Raw genomic sequence first — 22,401 nt, 5'->3', positions numbered from 1 at the left:
CTCAATCATCACTCCCTTTCTCTTTCCTAAGACAATGATCACTAAAAAAAAATACAGGAATATGCTTTGTTAGTATTGGAAAATTTCTAAATCTTGCATAATTTTTTTTTCCAGGTTCTAATATTAACCATGCAAGCTTCCTTTCCCAAAGTCTTACGTTTTTGCTGCTGCGCAGGAATGATTTACCTTGGATATACGTTCTGTGGCTGGATAGTGCTCGGACCTTACCATGAAAAGGTATCCTGTTAACTGGCTCATTGTGTGATGTTCTTTTAATTGCACCTCCTGTTCTGTGAAGATCACTCAGCAGTTCTCATTATCACTGAGGGGGGGGGGGGGGGGAGAGAGAGAGAGTAAGGTATAAATCTATACAATTACAATAGACAAGGGTCATTGCTCACGTTGCCCTCCCTGCACGGTGACCCCTGTAAAAGTCTCATAGACCCCATAAATCGGGCCCGGCGCCAGCACCTGGCTTACCCGGGCAAGTGCCGGGGCCCTCGGTTGCTGGAGGGGCCCACTCGGGCGCCAAAAAAAAAATTTTCGGTCCCCGGATCAATTGAACCAGTGTCGCGGTAAGACACTGGTACAAACAATCACCATCCGGTTTGTGCGCAGCATAGAGCAGAATCTAAAACTCCCCTGTCCTCGTTCCACCGAAGTGGTGCTCTGCACTGTACGCAGCAGCTCTGAAGCTGGCGCACATCACATCAGATCATGTGTGCCGGCTCCAGAGCATACAGCGGGTGCCTGCCGAAGAAAGCAGGCGGCCGCAGGAGCAGCTCCTGGGGAACGAGGAAAGGAGACTTTTTTTTTTCCCCCCAGATTGAAGGGGGGGGGTGGAGTGTGCCTTATGGGTGGGTGGGGGGGGGGGGGTTCAGTGTGCCCTATGGGTGGGGGGGGGGGTTCAGTGTGCCTTATGGGTGTGTTCGGGGGGGGTTTCAGTGTGTCTTATGCGTGTGGGGGGGGGGGGCTCAGTGTGCCTTATGGGTGTGTGGGGGGGGGGTCAGTGTGCCTTATGGGTATCTGGGAGGGGTTCAGTGTGCCTTATGGGTGGTGGGGGGCAGTGTGGCTATGTAGGGGGCAACATTGTGGCTATGGGCGGAGGGGACAGTGTGGCTATGTAGGGGGGGGGGGTGGACAGTATGACTACCTAGTGGGGGGACAGTGTAGCTTATGAAATGTGGGTTATGGGGTAAAGTGTGGCTAGGGGGAGCCAGTGTGGGTTATGGGTGGTTGGACAGTGTGGCTAATGGAATGTGGATTGTAGGGGAGATAGTGTGGTTACTGCAGGGGGAGGAACAGTCTTGCTACTAGGGGGAGGCCCACCAAGGGGCTCACTAAGGCTCTGTCGCCCAGGGGCCTACTTAAACCTGGAGCCGGCTCTGCCATAAATGCATCAGAAGGGGTTAAAGGCTCCATGATAAACAATGTGTTCTAGTAAATTGTCTCTTTGTGCAGCTGTAAATGATGTAGTGAACCTCATCGCGTGGCCATTAGTGCTGTAATTAGAAGTCTATCTGCACGTCGAGCAGCTAAACCTCGCGGATCTATATCCTGACATTTAGTGATCCGTACATTTCCTCCACCAATTTGGCGCAGAGATTATCGCTAAGAGCTGACTCTTTAGGGACGTTACGAGGGATTAAAATTGCTTATTATTTCTGTTAAGGAAGCATCAGGGGAACAGCGTCTCCAACCTTCAGGGGTGGTAACTGATAATTTGATTATTCTACATGTAAAGTGCAAAAAATAAGGTGGAGGCAGGTGTATATGAAGACCACCGCAATACTATAGGACTTCTGGGATCATCCTGCCCCTCATACATTTATATAGTATCCTATAATAGTAATAAAGGGGGGGAGGGCCACCATTTAATTTTTACAGATCTGCTTGTCACCCCCTGCTGATTCAGTGTCTGTAGAATATGCCCAATTGATTCCATAGGATTTCCAGGATGATTCTACCGCTTATCAGTTTCTATGGGATCCTACAATTAGAGTAATAGTTGGGAGAACCACCATTTTTTTTGTTAAGCTGATCCAAAGCTGCAGTAACAAATAAATGGTGCCCCTTCCTCCTATATTACTAAAATTATAGGGTCCCATAGAAACATGGATGAGCGTTGATTTGTATTTTATGAGTGAATCTATACTCAAAAAGATAAGTTTAAATTCCCATAGAAATGGAAACAGGGCAGCGCCATCCTGGAAGTTTTATGGTAAAATCATTAGGGCATATTCTACAGACACTGAAGAGCAGGGGATGACAAGCAGATTCATGATTATCCAAATCTACAGTAACAATTTAATGGTACCCCCCCCCGCCCCCCAATTACTACTAAATTCTATAATTGTATAGTCCCACAGACCTGGATGGGGGGAAGGTAGAGCCAAAAAGCCGATCCAGAGCTTCAGTACCATCCCCTGCTGATTCAGCATATCATTCCCTTTCAATTCTCCATAGAACTTCTAGGGTCTTCCTAACCTCAATCCATATCTGTGGGATTATATAATTGTAATATGTAGTATTAATGGGGGTCTAGCATTCAATTGTTACTGTAGATTTGGATAATCATGAATCTGCTGGTCATCCCCTACTGCTTCAGGGTCTGTAGGATATGCCCTATTGATTTTTCCATAAGACTTTCTGGATGGTTCTACCCTCCATCCATTTATATGGGACCCTATAGTTAAGGTATTAAATAGCGGGCTACTCTGCAATTGTTACTGCGTCCCCTGCTGATTCGGTGTCTGTATACCTTGCCCTTTTAATTTTCCATAGAACTTCTGCAGTCTACTTGTACTTTATCCACATTTATGGGACTATATAATTATTGTATATAGTATTAATGAGGGGCTACAGTTTTTGTTGCCATAGATTTGGATCATCATGAATCTGCTTGTCATCCCCTACTGTTTCAGTGTCTGTAGAATATGCCTTACTGGTTTTCCATCGGACTTCCAAGATCATCCTAGCTTCCAATGAGTTCCAACCTAGTCCTGAGATATAGATCTATATCCTAGGACCGGTATATGGGCTACATATTGTCTCTGGATGCTACAGTGTGCGTTTTACTAGAGTCACATTGTCACCTTGGCTTCTTCCTTACAGTTCGAGGATCTGAACACTGTGGCTGAATGTCTCTTCTCGCTGGTCAATGGTGACGACATGTTTGCCACGTTTGCCCAGATCCAGCAGAAGAGCACCCTGGTGTGGCTGTTCAGCAGACTCTACCTATACTCCTTCATCAGTCTCTTCATCTACATGATTCTCAGCCTGTTCATCGCGCTAATAACCGACTCCTATGAAACCATCAAGGTGAGTGAATATGGTTACTGCATATTAAATTTTAACTTTGATTACAGCTGGGGGGCGCTGTTGCATAGTTCTTTAACAGTAATAGTGGTGATGATAGTGGTAAAAACTGGTACTGCAAGTGAAATATTCCACAAATTGTAATTTTCACTAATTTGAGAAAATGTTCACAGAACTACCAGCAAAATGGTTTTCCAGTAACGAACCTTCACGAATTTCTACGCGGTGGCGATGTCCTATATGAAATGCAGACCTATGAAAAGCATCGGGTGAATCCAGTGCCGTTGATCTGCTGCTGTCTAAAGTGGGTTAATATTTTTACGCTGCTTATCTATCCCTCACTTCTGTGGGTTCTGACTACTATTTAGTTAAATATTAAAATTTAAATGCATTAACAATTTTTTTATTAGGATTCGTGTTACTACAGCTTTGGAGGACCTTAAAGGGGACGGCCACTTTTCAATAACTTTCTTCCACTGGGCATGTCCCTGCTTGTATATTTATCTGTGTCTTTGCCTCCTTTGAAAGCTTCAGCCTTTCCTTGTTCTTCCCATGCTTCCCTGCAAGAACAAGGAAAGGCTGAAGGAATCTGATACAGGATGTTGTATATGCAGCTATACAACATCCTGTTTTGGATTCCTTCAGACTGTCCTCATAATGCCCACTGTTTAGTTCTCTCTGTTGAAGGATAGGGAAATATTCCAGCACTCAGAATCTTCTAAAATCATAGCATTTTATTCTTCATATTAAAAATGTGCAGCCATATCTGGTGTGACCACTGATGAACGATCTACGCGTTTCGGACTAAATTGTCCTTAGTCATAATCTACGTGTGTCCACTAAACACACACCTTAAAAGGAACATAGACAGGTGTAACAGCAAACAGGTAATTGGCACATGCGCATAGGGTTTCTTCGGAGGGAAAAAAAAAATTGGCATATAGCCAGAACACCCCTTAAGCCCCCTTTTTCCATGCCCTACAAAAATTACATAAAGAAGTGCTTCCTCCTCCCTTACGCCCCATCATATCAGGGGTAGACTCATTATTGGAACGACTCAGTATATGGTTAGATCAACACCTACAACCGATAGTTAAACGGACACCATCATATCTTCAAGACACAAAACAAGTTCTGAGAACAATGTCTGAAATCACTTGGCATGGGGATTGTATATTGGTTACTTGTGACATAACACTAGCATACCACATGAGAAAGCCCTTGTGGCACTTAAACATCACATGCAGCTATATACAAGCTATTCGGAAGATCTACAACAATACATAATAACTGTCACAAACATCCTTCTCAAAAACAATTTCTTTTCTTTTAACAAAAATTATTTTTTACAAACCCAAGCGTGCCCCATGGGCTAGTGTTTTTCCCCGTCATTAGCGAACATCTATGTCTCGTGGTGGGAACAAGAATACATCTATTCTAGTCATAATGCATACCAGCAATACATTTATTATTATGGCAGATACATAGATGATGGGCTGTTGATATGGAGAGGTTCACCCACAATCCTCAACGATTTCATTAACTTTATAAATTGCAATGACTACAATTTAGAATTTACACATAATGTTGGAACTAATAACATCACTTTTTTGGATGTCACATTACAAGGTAACCTCGATACTGGTGTCATAGATACTGTACTGTAACGCAAGAAAATATCTGGGGATTCCATCTTGCAAGCATCTAGCTGCCACCCACATCATATTATCAAGAATCTCCCTGTCGGTGAATTCATTAGGGCACGCAGAAGCTGTAGTACTGATCATAATTTCTCAAAAGAATGCATCACAATGACTATTAGACTCAAAGCTAGGGGTTATTCTAGTACCCATATCAACAGAGCCAAACATATAGCAGAAAGCAAATCTAGAGCATCCCTTCTAAAAGAACGTAGTAACATCCAACATAGTTCTTCTACACAGAGAGTGGTATTTTTTACTACTTACAGTGAAGATTACAAGGAGATCACTAATATTATTAGAAAATATCTCCCAGTGCTTTATGTCGACACCAAACTTAGGAACATCTTACAGTCAGGCTGCCAATTTATTTCCCGTAGGGCACGCACAATAGGGAACACTGTTTCGCCTTCAGATTTCAGTAGCAAACAGACAAACGCTGAAACGTGGTTAAGTACAAAAGGGTCCTATGCATGCGGAGGCACCAGGTGCAATGTTTGTTGTTATATGTCAAATAAACATGTTTTTGTTTCCATACATGATAATATACAGAGAAACCTAAAAACATATATAAACTGCAACACTAAATTTGTAGTTTACCAAGCTTGCTGCACTATATGTAATATACAATATATTGGCAGTACTATACGTCCTCTGAAAAGGAGATTAGCTGAACACGTAACAGATGGATCCAAACACACGGATAAGAAAATATCGAATTTGTCAAAACATTTTTACAATCTTCATAAGGGAGATTTCTCTTCACTGATCGTCACAGGCATCGAAAGGGTTACTTCTCCTGCCAGAGGAGGTAACCGAGCGCAAAAATTACGCAATCGCGAAATGTTTTGGATTCTAAATCTCAATACAAGAGCACCATTGGGTCTAAATAACAAGACGGACACTATGTATCTTTATTAAGTTTACTACCATATCTCTATGAGGTTCTCATGCTCTCATGTTCCCCATGTTATCCTTCTTGTGGATTATATATAGTGTGAATAGGCATGTAACTCATACGGTTTTCTTCACACAATCTGCTTTACATATATATATGTAAGTAATACTTCAACATAACATGTATTTATTACAAACATACTTATGTATATACACAATATTTGTTGGGTAGAGGCACAATACTATATATTAGGATGTGTTCCATTTCTTATATATATCGGGAGCTATATGCCACTTTGTTTTTCCTCCGAAGAAACCCTATGCGCATGTGCCAATTACCTGTTTGCTGTTACACCTGTCTATGTTCCTTTTAAGGTGTGTGTTTAGTAGACACACGTAGATCATGACTAAGGACTCTACCATTTAGTCCGAAACGCGTAGATCGTGTATCAGTGGTCACACCAGATATGGCTGCACATTTTTAATATGAAGAATAAAATGCTATGATTTTAGAAGATTCTGAGTGCTGGAATATTTCCCTATCCTTCAACATGTTCCGGTCGGCCGACAGGACTGACTAATTCCCTGCACCTGGGGCTGCAAAGGAGAATGTGAACTCCAACATGCTGTCAGCAGTATCGTGAGTGAGCGGATTTTTGCCTTTTGTTTCTTTTTTCCAGTTTAGTTCTCTCTGTCTGTCTCGCTGTGGGAGCGGTTAGGGAGCAGGATGAGTCATAACTCTCCTTCTACAGCTCCTCCTATTCATCAGAGCTCAGACATGTAAACAAAGATCCACAGAGAGTTTGCAGACCGCAATAAAATAAGTAGCAGGACTGCCGAATCACTTGATGAAATGAATAATAATCTTTATTTATATATTGCCATCAAATTCTGTAGCGCTTTACAAATTAATTGAGGGATTATTATTAAGGTAGTAAAGGCACAAGGGCAACTTGCGTAAAAGAGTGTCGAGCCCTTTAAATCTGTTTGACACCCCCTGCTGATTCAGTGTCTGTAGAGTCCACCCTATTAATTTTCCTATAGAAATGTTTGCATTAGGTACTGAAGTGTAATCATCCTTAAGTAAGAAATCTCTATGGGCCAGCTACAGGCAGATAAGTTTTGAAGTCAATGTCCTAGCAATTAAAGAGCATAAACATAGACTAGAGATATTTGCCAAACCATAGACAGAGCTGAGTACTTGTTGGTAGGACTAGATGTTTTTGATGTGTCTCTCCGAAGAGGGCTTATAGGCAATGCTGCTCTTCAATTGGTCAGGCATTGCCTTAGACAGGAGCTACTCAGAGGCTTATGGAGAATAGCTGATTTGCATACTTTTCCCAGGGGGCATTGCTGGTTATACACCCTACAGTAGATTTCTTGAATAAGAACTGGTACATCACCGATTGCTGTTGACTAATATATATATATACTAAAATAATAAATCAGTTGTAATAAGGTCCAAAGTATTAGACAGTTCAGGGGCGGAGCTGTGGACACATTGGGGCAGATTTACTTATCCGGTCCATTCACGATCCAGCGGCGCGTTCTCTGCGGTGGATTCGGGTCTTTCAGCGATTCACTAAGGCAGTTCCTCTGACGTCCACCAGGTGTCGCTGCTGCGCTGAAGTCCGGCGGAGTCCACGATCCATTGCTGGGTGAAGGTTAGCGCGTGTCCAGCGACACTTTTTTTTTTTTTTTTTTTTTTTTGCGGTGGTTTTTCCGAATCCGGCGGGTTTTCGCCAACACCCCCCGATTTCCATTGCGTACATGACGGCGCTGATGCGCCACAATCCGATCACGTGCTCCAAAATCCCGGGGCAATTCAGGAAAAATCGGCGCAAATTGGAAATATTCAGGTAACACGTCGGGATAACGCGAATCGGGCCCTTAGTAAATGACCCCCATAGTTGACAGATTTCACAAAATATACTGCAAAATTCCATCCATTGTGAACAGATGCAACATCAAGTGATCTTATATTTTTCTTTCCAGGCCACAAGAAGACGACAACCCGATCCTTAGAAACTGACAGCACATGGTTTGGGTAGCATTATTTATTCTGACACGTGGTGGACTCTACTTGAATACGACCATAAGACCTCATGATCTGTGCGTTACATGACCGGCGTGTAACACTACATCTAGTATATTTCTCTTTGGATCGGTGGTGTATTCAGTTGCTGGTGGTAGACCCTTTATATGTTGCTTCTCCGGGGGGGGGGGGGGTGTTGCTGGACTCCCTGTAAACATGCATTATGTATCGTTGGTGGTTTCGCTGCATTGTCTTCATTGTCGGTCGGCTGTACCCAGTGTGTTCTCCTGCCATTTACAGAGAAACCTTTTATTTTTATGAACTGAATAATTTATAAATGTGGTTTATTTTCATAAAATGTGTTTACTTAAGGGAGATTAAAAAAAAAAATAACTATAATAAAAGTGCTTTATAATAAACTGCTCAATGCTTCGTCTGTACATGGCCTTAAAGGGGAGGTATTGGGTAACCCCTCCCTGAAGCCTGTATGTGTCCTACTTCTGTTCATGACCATCTTATCCTATGTACAGGAGATCCCCTACTTAAGAACACCTGACTTACAGACGACCCCTAGTTATAAACGGACCTCTGGATGTTGGTAATTTACTGTACTTTAGTCCTAGGCTACAATAATCGGCTGTAACAGTTATCACAGTCTGTAATGAAGCTTTAGTGTTAATCCTGGTTCTTATGACGATCCAACATTTTTAAAATCCAATTGTCACAAAGACCCAAAAAAAAGTTGTCTGGAGTTACAATTATAAAATATACAGTTCCGATTTACATACAAATTCAATTTAAGAACAAACCTACAGAACCGATCTTGTATGTAACCCGGGGACTGCCTGTAGTTATAATTTGCATCCATAATCCATTATTTACCAGGGAGACCAGATTTAGTTTTCCTCTATGTCTATACTTGCCAGTTTTTTGTCTTTACCTATGCATATTCCTTTAACTGCGTGCATCTCTGCATCTTTAGCTCACTGGTCATGTTCATGTTCAATTTGAAATATGAGATTGTTCTCTTTTAATATGACACCAGCAGCATGTTTAGTGCTACAGAACTGAAGATTGGGGCTTCTGAAATGACAGCCTCTAAAAGTGACTTATGTCAAGCAAAATATGACTTTTCTCTGCTCATTTTCACACAACTTTGAATGAGATTTTTGTTATAGGTAAATGGGTGAGATTTCATATAAAAGAGTGAACTCTAGAACGGACCTTTTTATACCTGAACTGAGGGGGGTTGTAGTTTGAAGCAAACCTACCATGAGGAATCTACTACCAGAAGTAGATCTGATGGTAGACTCCTCCTTCGTGCCTCTGCCCTAATCTGTAATTTAATAATCCTGGAATTTAACCCAATTTATTAAAAACTTTATTTTAGTAATATGTAAATTAGCTGCAGAGGCTACTGGGGTGTGGAGTAGTCTTAGCTCCCAGTGCTAGTACACGCCCCAGAAGCCTCTGCGGCTAATTTACATATTACTAAAATAAAGTTTTTAACAAGTTGGGTTAAATTCTAGGATCTATTAAATTACAGATTAGGGCAGAGGCCGGCAGGAGGAGTCTACCATCAGCTCTACTTCTGGAGGTAGATTCCTCATGGTAGTGATGGTGTCACTTTAAAGTCTGATGCAATTCTTAGGAATATGCTCAAAGGAGCTAAAGTATGGTAATGACAAGTTCCCAGTTATTACAAACTTATTTTCTTTAGGAGGAACTACACAAACCTGTAAAAGGGATTGTCCTATTTCAGCAAATAATTGATATTTGTTTGATGGAAAAACTATACAAATTCCAGTAAATAGTATGTTCTGTTACACAAACATTTTATTTTGCTGAAACGGGAACACGCCTATAAGTTTTCCTATAGCTCCCCGACAGGAAGAACAAAGCATTAAAAAGGGTTAATAGGGATAACACAAACATGCTGCTTTATAAAACGAACAGCGCCACCCCTGTCCAAATGTTGTGTGTGGAATTGCATCTGTGTCCCAAACAATGTCAAACATGGAATCTCTGGGTCCCCCAGGGAAAAAAAAAGAAAACATTACTTTGTTAAAGGGACCTCTCAGTATTACTTGGGGGTTGTTTAAAAACCTGCCTATTTTATTCCAAAAACTTCTCCCCTCCTGACCATGAGTAGTGGGGGGTCTAGCAACTAAGTTCCCTTCATTCCTATACGAATGAGCTGTAATACCAGCGCAAACCATAGACAGGTGTGGCGCTGTTTTTTTGGGAAAATGTCTGGACAACCCCTTTAATAGCATAATTTAACATGTTTTTTCTAAACATAAGTCTACATTCACACAGACGTGTGCCCGCCGTACCATAGAAAGGAGGGCACGCGTCAGCACTGAGAAGAGGGGTGAGCGCCGCTCACCCCCGCCCCTCTCCATAGTAATATATGGCACACGGCGCCGTATTCCAGCGGAAGATATGACATGTCCTACCTTTCTCCCGGCTACGGAACGGAACGGTGTCACACCACATCGCTCCCATATGGTGCCATGCGCCCATTGCCAGCTATGGGGGACGTATATACGCCGGCCGTATATACGCCCCCCCCCCCTCATACGTGTGTATGAATGCAGCCTAAGAGCCAGTTTTCGATTCTGTTCCTGCTTGAGGTAAACAAAATCTAGTATGAAAAATATTGCATTCTATTACGTGTTCTACTAAGCGGTTTAATGCCTCATTGATTTTCTTTTATACCTTAATTTACGCATCGATGAGACACTTGTGGACCAGGACCTTGATTATGCGGGACGCGCTGTCCGTCCCATTATGGTATTGACCATGAATGATTGTACAGAGTCAGGGCTTTGAACTGCTGCAGATGGACAAAGCCGCCGGGCCCCGGGCCAAGTATTGATGAATATTTAATGGTCGCTCTGTTACATTGTTACATTCAGCAAGTTCCTTCCAGTCCATTTCTAACCGCCGATGTCTTGGTGAAGAGCGGGTTCTAGAGAATCCATTATAGAGCTGCAGATCATCGCAGATGCTTATTGCCTGGTCGTACACAACACGTGTAGTGCACATTAAGCAAGTCTGGTAATACCCTCGGCCTCCTCTGAAGGACGCAGTCACATGACAAAGCTTTTAGCTGTTTATTTACTTTGCTCCTGATTTTTGCTTTGCTGGCTGGCGCTTGCTTTTACTGGCACAATTTATTTATTTATTTTTTTTACTCTTCCAGTAATTTCTTGGGGGCAGGCGGAGACGACATATTGGTTTTATGTGACGTTACTATGGAGAAATCACACACTTGCACATAGATGCCCAAGTGCATGTGACCTTTATAGACGGATGATACTAAGTGCTATAATCCTAGCTGCTCCTGAGCCTAAGGGCGGTCTACAATCCTAGCTGCTCCTGAGCCCAAGGGCGGTCTACAATCCCAGCTGCTCCTGAGCCCAAGGGCGGTCTACAATCCCAGCTGCTCCTGAGCCCAAGGGCGGTCTACAATCCTAGCTGCTCCTGAGCCCAAGGGCGGTCTACAATCCTAGCTGCTCCTGAGCCCAAGGGCGGTCTACAATCCCAGCTGCTCCTGAGCCCAAGGGCGGTCTACAATCCCAGCTGCTCCTGAGCCCAAGGGCGGTCTACAATCCTAGCTGCTCCTGAGCCCAAGGGCGGTCTACAATCCCAGCTGCTCCTGAGCCCAAGGGCGGTCTACAATCCTAGCTGCTCCTGAGCCTAAGGGCGGTCTACAATCCCAGCTGCTCCTGAGCCCAAGGGCGGTCTACAATCCCAGCTGCTCCTGAGCCCAAGGGCGGTCTACAATCCTAGCTGCTCCTGAGCCCAAGGGCGGTCTACAATCCCAGCTGCTCCTGAGCCCAAGGGCGGTCTACAATCCCAGCTGCTCCTGAGCCCAAGGGCGGTCTACAATCCCAGCTGCTCCTGAGCCCAAGGGCGGTCTACAATCCTAGCTGCTCCTGAGCCCAAGGGCGGTCTACAATCCTAGCTGCTCCTGAGCCCAAGGGCGGTCTACAATCCTAGCTGCTCCTGAGCCCAAGGGCGGTCTACAATCCTAGCTGCTCCTGAGCCCAAGGGCGGTCTACAATCCTAGCTGCTCCTGAGCCCAAGGGCGGTCTACAATCCCAGCTGCTCCTGAGCCCAAGGGCGGTCTACAATCCTAGCTGCTCCTGAGCCCAAGGGCGGTCTGCAATCCTAGCTGCTCCTGAGCCCAAGGGCGGTCTACAATCCTAGCTGCTCCTGAGCCCAAGGGCGGTCTACAATCCTAGCTGCTCCTGAGCCCAAGGGCGGTCTACAATCCTAGCTGCTCCTGAGCCCAAGGGCGGTCTACAATCCTAGCTGCTCCTGAGCCCAAGGGCGGTCTACAATCCTAGCTGCTCCTGAGCCCAAGGGCGGTCTACAATTCTAGCTGCTCCTGAGCCCAAGGGTGGTCCGTGGACTGTGTGCTGTCCTATTTCACGGACTGACCACAGTGCAGAGTATGGGACTTGTGGTGATATATGTATATGTGTATTATACAATCATGATTACAGTACAGCCCAGCTTTTTTGGGGTGAAGAAGAGACTCGATCTGTGATTCGCAAACTGACCATGATAGCCTGTCGTGTCAGACTGGGGTTTTTTAGGACAGCCAGATACCCCCTTTAAAATCGCCTAGGATAAAGACCCTGGTTGCCTCCAAATCAAGTCGTTTTCTGCTCTATGTTTATGCTGTATGGTTAGATCCTGGGCCCACTGGAGGATCCTGTTATGTTCTGGTGGGCCAGTCTGACAATGGTAACCTGAATCAGCCCATGGGTAGTCATTAAAGGGGTTGAACTGATATACATTGTTTGAGGTGTAACCAATGGTACTCACAACACTTACAAGTACAAATTGCTGTCTGTCTGCAAAAAGCTCTTTAAATAGGTACCAAATCCACATTTCATTTCACATCTACGGGACTTATCTGAGGACTATGTCTAGAGGCCCCATAGAAGTACAAGCTGAAAATGCGTAATTGTGCTCCAGTTATGTTAAATACTATTGGGGACTTTAGGTCCTCTGATCTTATCCCCTGTTGTACCACAATCCCTCTAATTTTACAGAATTATATAAAATTTACATAGCAATTTCAAAATAATCCTTTTCTCACTTGAGAAAAACCTGATACTTTGTTATTTTACTTAATATATCAATAAAAATACATTTTGAGTTTTTGATTTTTTTACTTTTAAAAAGTTGGGAAAAGTTGCAGGGGTGTGAATACTTTTGCAACCCATTTAAAAAAATTACTTTACAACAGGAGATGGGTCCTGTGTCTCAATGACTTTCTCCCTTAGGACAAGTACTGGCATCTACATGGTCTCTGTAACAATGATGATACCTAAAAAGGACCTCAGAGGTCCTGAGAAGAGTCCAGAGTCCACCATAGGCAACCGAAACCAGACATGTTAGTAATGTCCCCTATTATTATTGTCTACATGACATTTTAGGATTGGGACTAATGGTGATCTCTACCATATTCTGCAGCTTTTGTGTCCCAGGCATTATACATGGACCCCCCCCCCCCAGTTCTGTATGATCCCCTCTACCCACACGTCTTCCATGAAGCCCTATAGGGTTTCCCCTGAACATCTGGATACATAGGAGTAAACTATTCGGATGTTTTGTCTGTACCAGCAGGTGAGTGTCTGGGAATTACACAGGATTGTGCCTCATAATGATCAGTAACCAGACACAAACCTTATTATCTCCGCTGCATTTCCTTTATCTACACAAATTGAACCATTACTGCACTTGATGGTGTGTTCTTAGGAAAATAAGGAGTTTCACAGGAAATACAACAGAAATCGACACCAGGATTTAGCTCAATGGGGTTTCCAGTGTTGTATGAAAGCTTAAAGGAATTTTTTATCAATTTTTTTTATCACTTATACTTATATTAGATCATCAATATGGGATCAGTAGGCATTTACCATAACTTTTAGGGTGACAATTTTTTAAACCATGTGCGGGTGGTAGATAAGTGTTGGATGGGCCCATTGGAGAATCAGCGGATCCGGTCGGCCTGGGCTGTAACCCAATACAGGCAGTCCCCAGGTTACGTACAAGATAGGTTTTGTAATTTTGTTCTTAAGTTGAATTTGTATGTAAGGCGGAACTGTATGTTTTATAATTGTAACCCCCAGACAGAATTTTTTTGGTCTTTGTGACAACTGGATTTTATGTTGGATCGTCATAAAAACCAGGAGTAACAATAAAGCTTAATTACAGACACCTGTGATAACTGTTATAGATGATTATTGTAGCCTGGGACTAAAGTACAGTAATTACCAACATCCAGAGGTCCGTTTGTAACTAGGGGTCGTCTGTAAGTCAGGTGTTCTTAAGTAGGGCACCACCTGTACTGTACCTAAAAGTCTGGAAATAGATAATTTGAGGGGTCTAGTTCCAAGTTAACGATGAAGGATTGGCCCCAGAATCATTTTGTGTGCTAAAGACCCCAAGTGCAACGAGTGCCATAATAAATAGATACAAGCCACGAAATTTACGGATACATCCATGGAACTTCATGTATTTGTAATAGTTAGGAGTTGGTGTTGATTTTATATGCAATTTGTGCTAAAAATTTTGTATTGTGCCCATCCTGCCCAAACCCAGTACAGAAAAATTCACAAATTTTAGAACCATTAAATGGTCTGTAGCAAAAAAAAAAATGTTTTTTGTTTTTTTTTTTACTTCGACTATGAAAATTAAAACTATGGCACTGCTATGAATAATTTTCTATTTATAAATAATAAATATAAAAATAACTAAAAAATATAAAAAATAATTAATAAACAAATTTCTCTCTATATATTATAGTACATATTTGTATAAGACGGCCAAATATATTGGATGATGTTACATAATTTTATACAAAAAATGCAAATTTGCTAAAGGAATGTTGGACGCAGAGGTAGGTAACATCACACAATAACCCGGCTTCTATGAAATGATCATTTTTCTTCACTCAGAATCTGTTTCTGAAATGTGAAGGAAACCGGCGGATCGTGTTATACGGGCGGCGTGCGCAGACCTGCCGTGTCAGTAATCTGAAACCTTTCCTTGATACTTTAAGCCGTCGTCTCATCCCTGGTGAAGTTCTACAATGTTTCTCTATGGCTGGAATCACATGTACAGGATTCAGTGCAGTTTTTGAGTCTTAAGGGAAATTCGAGGGATTTACACTTCTCTAATTATACTAGATCCTTTTCATCACCTGCAATGAAAAACCATTTGGGTGACTCCAAACTACCACTTAACTTGTTCCTGGCTGCACACATCCTGTACAGATAGCGCCTGTATACACGCCATGAGAGTGGCTCACTTCAAAGTCCTATATCTTCTGGACTGTGACACCCAGAAACACAGTTCTGGTGTCATTTTAAAAAAAGATCCCACTCCCAACTGTAAATTTAACAATTACCTTATATACTCGAGTATAAGCCTAGTTTTTCAGCACAAAAAATTTGCTGAAAACCCCAAACTTGGCTTATACTCGAGTAAAAAAAAAATATCTAAACTCACCTTTCCGGCGACCCCTGTATATCTTCTGTGCGATCTGTCCGGCAGTGGCGGCAGGCTATATACACTGGGGCCGGGGCTGGCAGGCCATATACACTGGGGCAGGGGCTGGCAGGCTATATACACTGGGGCTGGCAGGCTATATACACTGGGGCAGGGGCTGGCAGGCTATATACACTGGGGCAGGGGCTGGCAGGCTATATACACTGGGGCAGGGGCTGGCAGGCTATATACACTGGGGCAGGGGCTGGCAGGCTATATACACTGGGGCAGGGGCTGGCAGGCTATATACACTGGGGCAGGGGCTGGCAGGCTATATACACTGGGGCAGGGGCTGGCAGGCTACATACACTGGGGCAGGGGCTGGCAGGCTACATACACTGGGGCCGGGGCTGGCAGGCTATATACACTGGGGCAGGGGCTGGCAGGCTATATACACTGGGGCAGGGGCTGGCAGGCTATATACACTGGGGCAGGGGCTGGCTAGCTATATACACTGGAGCAGGGGCTGGCAGGCTATATACACTGGGGCAGGGGCTGGCTAGCTACATACACTGGGGCAGGGGCTGGCAGGCTATATACACTGGGGCAGGGGCTGGCTGGCTATATACACTGGGGCAGGGGCGGGCTGGCTATATACACTGGGGCAGGGTCTGGCAGGATATATACATTGGGGCAGGGTCTGGCAGGCTATATACATTGGGGCAGGGTCTGGCAGGCTATATACACTGGGGCAGGGGCTGGCAGGCTATATACATTGGGGCACGGCCTGGCAGGCTATATACACTGGAGCAGGGGCTGGCAGGCTATATACACTGGGGAGGCTGTGACCAATGCATTTCCCACCCTCGGCTTATACTCGAGTCAATAGGTTTTCCCAGTATTTTGTGGTAAAATTAGGGGCCTCGGCTTATACTCGGGTCGGCTTATACTCGAGTATATACGGTATGTGCCACCTAGAAAAAAAATCCTTGTGCTATGAGAAGGAGAAGGTTCTTCTCTTTGAAATTAAACAGGAAAAGTGTTTGTTGGTTCCGAGGTTATAGGCGTTTGAAATATTCCTCTCCCAACCTGTCAGCTGAAGGCAGAATGGAGAAGATGCTGTAGGGAGAAAGAGCTGAGTTTGTAGAAGTAACTGCACACTCTGCATTTCTACCTGAACCTGGGGAAGGGCCAAACGACTGATTCTGTTTCATATATCTAACATATAGTTACACAGTTCATACGGTTGTAAAAAGACATATGTCCAACCAAGTTCAACCAAGGAAGGGAAAAGATTGTATGAGGAAGGGATTTAGGGGAAACAATTCTATATCAAATAACCCTCAATGCTATTTAGATGTAAAAAGGCATCTAGACCCTTCTTGAAGCCCTCTGCTGTCCCTGCTGTGACCAGCGCCTGAGCTTGGCTATTCCACTGATTCCCAGTTCTCACAGTAAAGAAGCCTTGTTGCCTCTGGTGATTAAAGGTTTATCCAATTTTACAGCTTATTAGATCATGGAAAAATGACACAAAAGGGTATATTTTTCATATTTTTCTGTGATCTGCCTGCTAATTCTATCAATAAAAAATGCGTCATTAATAAATCCATCCTATCAAGTTAAAATCTTGTGTCAGGAAAAAAAAGCAAATGTAAAAATTGTACACCTGTTCCAAATATATCGTCATTGAAAGAAGAGCAGAGCAGAACAGCAAAAAATGACCCAGACATTCAGGTACAAATGACCTTCTGTTTTAAAAGTGTTAAATTAGGTTGAACATGTAAATAATCTGCACATTAACTTGTCAGGCTACAAACTTGAGCTTCAGAATTTCAGAAACTGACAACTTACCTGGGGCGTTTCTGAGAAAAATGTGAAAACAAATATTACAGAAATTATAGGGAGCTATGGGGAAGCCTAGAATAGCCCCCACCCTTTCTTCCAGTTCACCCTATTGCACTACACCATGGTGTAAGAGTAGTGCAGCGATAGGTATAACAACAAGAAGAGATTCTTATATGTCTGCCTCGTTTCTGCTGTGTCTATTCTCAATAATCATCAGATGCCTTAGTAAAGCATCACATGGTGGGCAGTTAAAGGTGGTACCATATTTGCCTGCTGGGGGGACAGTGTTAATCTTCTTTTCTCTATATCCTCGGAAAAAATCTGAAAGATCATCAGAACAAGAATCTAGGAGTTTGTGCTCCCCTATGTGGACCATCAATGTGTTACAATGACATCACATGACTTAACAAAAAAAAAAACAATCCCTGGAACTAAATATAGTTATATAGGGACATAATGAAAAAATTACATTTTAAAATAATTACATAAAATATCTAAAAATGCAATCATTTTTACATTTAAAATTTACAAAAATTCCAACATTTAGCTTTTGGGGCCAATCTGTGTGTTCTGATAAATTTTTTCATCTTTGTAATATATGGTAAGGGGGCTGCCTAACAAGGTAGCAAAAAAGACCATGTTTTCCTTGTCCCCTGCTGGAAAACTTATTTGCATATTTACCCAGAATCATGGGCTATCTATAGTTTTCTGCATATTTTGCCCCTGGGGAAGATAGGCGTCCTGTAACTAAATTGGTTTCACTCTCTTAGTACTGGAAATCACACGCTTTCCCCTTGCACTATAGCAGCTTTTGCTTTCAACTGGGGAACATGGAGATATTTTGGAGTGCAGGTGACAATGGTAGCGAAACTCTATGTTTTACAGTTATAGCTTCTTAATTAAAAGCAATCAAAAGCACAAAATGTGCCTTTGCAGATCTCTTTACAGATGTAACTATAAAGCACGAGCTTTGCCTGCGAGAATATTAGTAACTGTCAAGCTCATTGTGGTTACATCTGTAAAACCTGGATACCTGTGGTACTAAAACTGGCGTAGACGCTGTGATTTCTGAACATTTCCCGACTCTCCCCCCCTCTACAACAGATGGGCGCTGCTCAGTGGGATGGCGTGTAGCGTTGCTGCTCCACTCCTTTTTGGTAGAGGAGCTGGATGAGCTTTGCTGCATGGGCAGCAGGATTTAATATTAGCTTCTGGGTGCCAGCGATGATCGTTTGGACACTAAGCAGGACCTCCAACCTATCTCCTTACAGGTGAGAGCACAATAACTGGAAGCTAGGAGCAGCTAATCAAACTAACTACCAACTACTTAAAGAGACTAACCCAGAATCACAGACTGGGCTTGGCCTATGTACTTTGTTCATGGATACATTGTGGGAAAACCAGCCAATGACAACCGTGCATTTCTGCAATTGTAACATCTTCTGCAGACATATTGTCAATACAAGGTACTTTAAACCTTACAGGGTATACGATAGTACACCTATATTTAAAAAGAACAGTATAGAATTTTGCCACTTGGTGGTAAAGTTATATCACAAGTGGGGCACAGAAAAATGGCAATGAAGTTTAACTAGGGAAATGAAGGTGTAGTTACCGTACATACATGGTTGGGTATGGGTCAGTAGGATGACACAAAAGTGCTTGGGACCACAACTCAGTCCATGTTATTTAGTAATGGTCCAATTTCAGGACATTGCATATATAATAACACAACTACAGTAGGTGTAGTGGAGAATATCATGAGCTGTTGGGAGTTGTAGTACTGCATTGTAAGTAGTAGGAAAGGACAAGATGTATTATGTTCACAGATAAGACCTGCGTGGGTGATGGGTGAGTGTATACAACATGATATAAGATGACAGTTTTCAGTGTATTCCCTGTTGTAGGCAACATTGCAGGGGGCAAGGGGTCCAGCCATGTTTACACTGGACTATGGCAATAAATATTCCATTGTATATAGTGTAATAAACCAGGAGATACTACAGCAGACTCTCCAGGACACTAAACTAACAATGTTTACAGTGGTGGAGGTGATGGAATTAATGTATATAATAAAACGCCTTGGAGATAATGTGATACGTCACATATACCGTACAATGAGACAATAAATACTGCACTCTGTAAACTGCAACACAATGTAATGTATCAAAGCTTTTTCCATCCTAATAGAGAGATGCTTGGAAACGCTATACGTGGGCTTTCATTATAGTATTATCTTTCTTCCCTTTGCATTAATACACTCACCGGCCACTTTATTAGGTACACCATGCTAGTAACGGGTTGGACCCCCTTTTGCCTTCAGAACTGCCTCAATTCTTCGTGGCATAGATACAACAAGGTGCTGGAAGCTCCTCAGAGATTTTGGTCCATATTGACATGATGGCATCACACAGTTGCCGCAGATTTGTCGGCTGCACATCCATGATGCGAATCTCCCGTTCCACCACATCCCAAAGATGCTCTATTGGATTGAGATCTGGTGACTGTGGAGGCCATTTGAGTACAGTGACCTCATTGTCATGTTCAAGAAACCAGTCTGAGATGATTCCAGCTTTATGACATGGCGCATTATCCTGCTGAAAGTAGCCATCAGATGTTACAGGGTACATTGTGGTCATAAAGGATGGACATGGTCAGCAACAATACTCAGGTAGGCTGTGGCGTTGTACCAAGGGGCCCAAAGAGTGCCAAGAAAATATTCCCCACACCATGACACCACCACCACCAGCCTGAACCGTTGATACAAGGCAGGATGGATCCATGCTTTCATGTTGTTGACGCCAAATTCTGACCCTACCATCCGAATGTCGCAGCAGAAATCGAGACTCATCAGACCAGGCAACATTTTTCCAATCTTCTACTGTCCAATTTCGATGAGCTTGTGCAAATTGTAGCCCAAGTTTCCTGTTCTTAGCTGAAAGGAGTGGCACCCGGTGTGGTCTTCTGCTGCTGTAGCCCGTCTGCCTCAAAGTTTGACGTACTGTGCGTTCAGAGACGCTCTTCTGCCTACCTTGGTTGTAACGGGTGGCGATTTGAGTCACTCTTGCCTTTCTATCAGCTTGAACCAGTCTGCCCATTCTCCTCTGACCTTTGGCATCAACAAGGCATTTCCGCCCACAGAACTGCCGCTCACTGGATGTTTTTTCTTTTTCGGACCATTCTCTGTAAACCCTAGAGATGGTTGTGCGTGAAAATCCCAGTAGATCAGCAGTTTCTTAAATACTCAGACCAGCCCTTCTGGCACCAACAACCATGCCACGTTCAAAGGCCTCAAATCACCTTTCTTCCCCATACTGATGCTCGGTTTGAACTGCAGGAGATTGTCTTGACCATGTCTACATGCCTAAATGCACTGAGTTGCCGCCATGTGATTGGCTTATTAGAAATTAAGCGTTAACGAGCAGTTGGACAGGTGTACCTAATAAAGTGGCCGGTGAGTGTATATAGATGTGGAAATGGATGAGGGACAGAACTGACAGATAAGAAACGGGTCTACAAAGGTCATATTTGCCTGAGATGAGTCAGTTTTAGAGGCTTCATGGGGTTGTCACTTCTGACTCCTCCTTTTGTGTTTCTGTAGTACATAGCAAGATAGCGTCATATTAAACATAACAATCTCATCTTTCAGATTGCATCAGGCTGGTGGTTCTGTGAGCTACAGCCGCAGTTAAATTTATTGTTGGAAATATAAGCTGCAGATAAAAACGCTCTCCCCTGCAGCCTCAAACTCAGGTAAATATGACTCTTCTCTGCCCATTTTCACTTTGGAGAAGGCTTTTGGAGAAGGCTTTTCATAGGTAAATGGGTGACATTCCACATTAAATAGGAAATTCTAGAATAGACATGTTATACCTTTACCTGGGGAGGCTGCTATTTTGATGGGCTAAAATCTGCTGACAGGTTCCCTTTTAACTAGAAATTAAAGGGAAACATGGAAAAAAGCTGAAACATGAAAAATCCCATTGAAAAGAATGGCCTTCTAAGGTATCAATGAAAAATTACTGAAATCAGGAAGAGAAATCTGTATTTGTCCAAAAGTCGAAAATCACTGATGTGAAAAAAAACGGCAACTTGAATCCACCCTTAACCCCCATCCACATGTTGTGTTTTGGTTGCGTTTTCATTGTGTTTTTAAACGCAATACAACATCGGAGGAGAGATGACCTACCTTCTTACATTACTGTTAACATTTGTGTTTACAATATCCATCGTAATTTTAATGTTACATGTGTGTAAACAATCTGCTTACACATGTGTTTTGTTAAAGCATGTGTTAACATCACATTAACAAATATAAACAGTAATATAATGAGGCAAATCACCTCTCCTCAGCTGTTGCACTCCAAAACGCAATCAAAAGGCAAGGTGTGAACGCGACCTCAGGCCACATGCACATGTTTTTTTTAGATCAGTGTAAAACACCAATGTGATGAAGACCTAAACCATGGACAGCCAGGACAAGGAATTTGGTGCACTAAGAAGGCAGGAAAAGTTCACCCCCACCCCCTTAATAAAAAGCTAAAAAATCTATTAGGGGTGAATTTCTGCAAAAACTCAACAAAACTACCCCGGGCAACACTAAGGGTACATTCAGACGGGCGACTGTGGCGCCAAATTTGCGGCCGGATATACATCCCCATAGATGGCAATGTCGGTCCGGAGCCACACATGTGTGGCACCGTTTTGCTCCATACACGGGGAAGAGATAGAGCTGCGGCCATACGCCACTTTTCTCTACGGAGGGGGGAGGGGTCATCTCCTCCTCCTCTCTATGGCGGACATACAACTGTGTAAATGTACCCTTAGGGTGCGTTCACACGATGCGTTGCATCACGTTTTTTGATGCGTTTTTGACGCATTCTAAAGGCTCCAGTCTGGATCACATGCTGAGGTTACATTGCGTTTTAGCAGATGCAGTGGAAACACAATGTAACCTCAGCATGTGATCCAGGCTGAAGCCTTTAGAATGCGTCAAAAACGCATCAAAAAACACGACGCAACACATCGTGGATACACGCCCTCAAATGGGCCACGACGACTCATCCGAGCCCTGAAACCACATACAACAAT

General features: G+C 43.2%; 1 protein-coding gene across 3 annotated transcripts in view; it reads left to right on the top strand.

Moving 5' to 3' along the window:
* MCOLN2 (mucolipin TRP cation channel 2) overlaps positions 1-8,361 on the top strand; it is a 28,576-nt gene extending 20,215 nt beyond the window's left edge. For all 3 annotated transcript variants that reach the window (XM_072127391.1, XM_072127390.1, XM_072127389.1), the window contains exons 11-14: positions 115-237; positions 3,115-3,321; positions 3,492-3,622; positions 7,911-8,361. In XM_072127391.1, coding sequence (XP_071983492.1) covers positions 115-237; positions 3,115-3,321; positions 3,492-3,622; positions 7,911-7,947 — 498 coding nt within the window. In that variant the 3' untranslated portion in view covers positions 7,948-8,361. The remainder of the gene's footprint in view (positions 1-114; positions 238-3,114; positions 3,322-3,491; positions 3,623-7,910) is intronic.
* The last annotated feature ends 14,040 nt before the right edge of the window (positions 8,362-22,401 follow it).

This window comes from Engystomops pustulosus, chromosome 10 (genome assembly GCF_040894005.1).
Source record: "Engystomops pustulosus chromosome 10, aEngPut4.maternal, whole genome shotgun sequence".
NCBI classification, from domain to species: Eukaryota; Metazoa; Chordata; class Amphibia; order Anura; family Leptodactylidae; genus Engystomops; species Engystomops pustulosus.
This window is presented reverse-complemented; position numbering and strand designations above follow the sequence as displayed.